The 4,125-nt window shown below is 42.9% G+C and overlaps 1 protein-coding gene across 1 annotated transcript; it reads left to right on the forward strand.

The window, feature by feature from the left end:
- Positions 1 to 2,233: 2,233 nt before the first annotated feature.
- LOC308305166 (delta-1-pyrroline-5-carboxylate dehydrogenase, mitochondrial-like) lies at positions 2,234 to 3,907 on the forward strand (the record flags this gene model as incomplete). Its single annotated transcript, XM_080749871.1, has 1 exon — positions 2,234 to 3,907. One exon carries the CDS (start codon positions 2,234 to 2,236, stop codon positions 3,905 to 3,907), a length of 1,674 nt encoding a protein of 557 aa, XP_080605997.1.
- Between the last annotated feature and the right edge of the window lie 218 nt (positions 3,908 to 4,125).

Consider the following 4,125-nt stretch of genomic DNA (forward strand, 5'->3'; position numbering starts at 1 on the left):
GTCGGAAGGCAGCTGAGGATGAACCTGTCAACCTGCCATGGATAGGTCGATGTAAATGCTACGGTACCTACTTCACTTTATTATTATTATGTAAAGAGAATAGCACATCTATACATACATCTAACCTTTCGTGGAGTTTGTCAACAGTCAAAAAGGGAGGAGAGGCGGATATGTAATTGTATGATAAACATGTTTTGTGGTGAATTGTTACATTATTCAATAATTTCTTTGTTTGTTTTTTTAATCCATTTTGAGACTTAGCCTTTACCCTCATTTTATTGTTGGCCCACTGCCAAGTCCAGCCATCATGGCATATTGGATTGTGCATATTATTACATATGTTGTCACTAGAGAGGCACAACAGTACTGTAGTCTTCTGTTTTCATGAAGCATGAAACTCCACTGGAACAATTGGGGTTAAGTGCCACCAGCCACCAGGGCCTCTTGTCAGTTATTATTGAAGGAAGAGAATGTGTTTTTCCATCACTAACACTGCTCAAGAAAGTTTGCCCAAGTTTTTTCTAAACTGTATCCTGCTGGTCACAAGGCTGCATGAGCAATGATTAGTATACTGTTCTCCTGTCCTGATCCAGTAGATATACAGAATATTATTTTTTCCTCTGCTTGCCATTGTATTAGTCCGTGCTGTTTGGCAATCTTTATCACATGACTACAAAATGTATACGGATTATCATGAGGTTTGGACAAAATATGTAGAGTTGTAACAAAACAAGTGTTTTGTGCACGGAGATTAGCTGCTCACAGACAGAAGGGCGGGCGAACACGCTGATGGACAAGGGCGAAAACATTGTGTCTGCCCAAAAAATTATTAGAGCAGGGGTTCCCAAACGTCCTTATTATTATGAAATAATACCCTTAAACCCATTTAAAAAAAAAATATATATATATATATATATATATATATATATATATATATATATATATATATATCCCATGCATGCTTTATAGTAGATCTGCTATTTACACTAATTATGATATTTTTTTTCTTTTAAAAAAGAATGTATGGATGTTTTTGTTTCGTTTTTTGTGAAATGTCTGAAATACTTTTTATAGATACCGGTATCTTCTTGAAATATTTTCCAGCAACCACGGGCCATGACCCGAATATGGGTGCCGACCAAATGTTTGGGAAACACACTGCATTAGAGAACACTTTTGTTATTGGAAAATAATGCATAGAACATAGAGTCGTCATTGAAGAGGAGGAATGGCTGGATGGGAATAGAATGAAGAGAAAAAGAACAAACATTCCATGAAGAAAGACAAAGAACAAAAAGGAAAGAAAAATACACGGATTCCACCGGTGAGCTCTGAAAGCGGAGCCCCAGGTTCATTATGCCCTTCATCCTGTTGCTGTAGCATGAGGTGCTATACTTGGAATTATTCCACAGTTATTTATGTCACATTGTAGGTTAACCAAAGTACTCTTTGTGTGTGCACGCACGCACGCACGCACGCACGCACGCACGCACCTTTTCATTTCCATGTACATTTCACAGAGGACCTCAATCCTAGGAGTCCTACCATGAATGAAAACAAAAGTGTCATCTCATTATTGCTTTCTAAGTAGCCTATACATTTATTGGTTTTGACTTGAACAAGTAAATGTAGTAGTGGTACAAAAACAGAACTGCAATGAATGAAATTAGTCTGCCCTCTGCAGGTAGCCGCAGATCAGTGAAGACTGTATTTTGTGTGTACAGTTACAGTATGTTTATGCTCATTGATTGATTGATTGATTGATTGTAGACTATGGGTTTACATAGGAAAGGTTACAGTTTCATGACAGTACAGTTCACTACAAGGTCAACTTAAAGGATACACCCAAAAAAGCCTATGGCTTGTTTCAATTGAGATCCTTTTTTTTTTTTAACTCATATAACATTGAATTACAGACAGATGTGTGCATACACAACACACTGCATTCTTGTTGGTTGTAAAAAGAAAAAAAGACCAAATCATGTTTCCCCTGCTTTCCTCAACGCTGTGTCCAAATATGGAAATCTGCATCATATTGATCACCCAATTGCCTAAATATTGATGTTCACAGGTGACGTCATGCCTACACCAGAATGTCCAAATATAGACACCATGGAGTATACTGTATGTCGTAAGACATAACTATGTCTTATGTCTTCCCTTCTACTCATCCCGTTGACCTGAACTTCCCTTCTACTCATCCCGTTGACCTGAACGTCTCTCCAGTGTAATCATGCTGCGAATGAGGCCGCTCCTGTGCCAGTCTTGGAGAAGAGGATTGAAGACTTTTCCATATGCAACTGTTGAAGTAAAGAATGAACCAATCCTGGGATTCAAGGAGGGCAGTCCAGAAAGAACGGCGCTCCTGAAGGCCTTGGATGACCTGAAAGGGACAACAGAGGAGATTCCCTGTGTGGTTGGAGATGAACATGTGTGGACCAAAGACATCAGATACCAGCTATGTCCTTTCAATCACTCACATAAGGTTGCCAAGTTCTGCTATGCTGACAAGGAGTTGCTCAACAAAGCCATCTTGGCCTCGGTGGCAGCACGGAGAGAGTGGGACCTTACGCCAGTCCAGGACAGAGCCCAGATTTTCTTCAAGGCTGCGGATGTCATCAGTGGACCCAAGAGAGCTGAGATCATAGCCAAGACCATGATTGGACAGGGTAAAACAGTGGTACAGGCAGAGATTGATGCTGCTGCAGAGCTGATTGACTTCTTCAGGTTCAACGCCAAACACGCCATCGAGCTGGAAGGCCAGCAGCCATTAGCAACTCCAGGGGTCACAAACACTGCTCTGTATCGTGGACAGGAGGGTTTTGTAGCTGCCATTGCTCCTTTTAACTTCACAGCTATTGGCGGGAATCTGGCTGGCACCCCCGCTCTCATGGGTAATGTAGTACTGTGGAAGCCCAGTGACACAGCTATGTCAGCTAGCTATGCGGTCTACAAGGTCCTGCGGGAGTGTGGCCTTCCCCCCAACATCATCCAGTTTGTCCCTGCTGATGGACCTGTGTTTGGAGACACGGTCACCTCCTCAGAGGACTTGGCAGGCATCAACTTCACTGGCAGCGTCTCAACATTCAAACGTCTATGGAAACAGGTAGCTCAGAACCTGGACATCTATAAGAACTTCCCTCGTGTAGCAGGAGAGTGCGGTGGGAAGAACTTCCACTTTGTTCACTCATCCGCGGACATTCAGAGCGTGGCGACTGGAACTATACGCTCAGCATTTGAATACGGCGGCCAGAAGTGCTCGGCCTGCTCCAGGATGTATGTACCTGACAGCAAGTGGCCCCAAATCAAAGACCAGCTCCTGGCCATCCACAAACAGATCAAAGTGGGAGATCCTGTGGAAGACTTCAGCAGTTTCTTCTCAGCTGTGATTGATGATAAGTCTTTTGCACGTATAAAGAAATGGCTTGATCAGGCAAAGTCCTCCCCTAACTTGACCGTCATTGCTGGGGGAAACTGTGATGATAAAAAAGGCTACTTTGTGGAGCCCACCATCATCGAGACCAAAGACCCACAGGACGCCATCATGTGCGAGGAAATCTTTGGGCCTGTTCTGTCGGTCTACGTTTACCCTGAGAAAAACTACAAGGAAGTGCTTCATCTGATAGACAACACCTCCCCATATGCTTTGACAGGGGCTGTGTTTTCTCAGGACCAGTCTGTTATTGATGAGGCAGCCAAGGCCTTAAGAAATGCTGCAGGGAACTACTATGTGAATGACAAATCCACTGGCTCTGTTGTCGCTCAGCAGCCATTTGGTGGTGCCAGAGCTTCAGGGACCAATGACAAACCGGGAGGTCCCCACTACATTTTGAGGTGGACATCGCCACAGATAGTCAAGCAGACCCACGTCCCACTCACAGAATGGAAGTACCCCTACATGGGTTGAGAAGTTAAAGGGATACTTACAAAAAAACTTTTGGTCATTTTATCGTCTAATCAGGCTTTTATGAACACCCTGAACAGTTTTTAAGTTGCTTGATTCAATATTTAGAAATGTAAATCTTATCAGGCCCTCCTTCTCCAGGGCCGCTCCCCATAGACACCAATTGTAACTTCAAACTCTATTTTAACACCCATTATTGTTTTCTGGTGACTCATAATACT

This window comes from Nannobrachium achirus, assembly GCF_963921795.1.
Source record: "Nannobrachium achirus genome assembly, chromosome: 2".
Taxonomy (NCBI): domain Eukaryota; kingdom Metazoa; phylum Chordata; class Actinopteri; order Myctophiformes; family Myctophidae; genus Nannobrachium; species Nannobrachium achirus.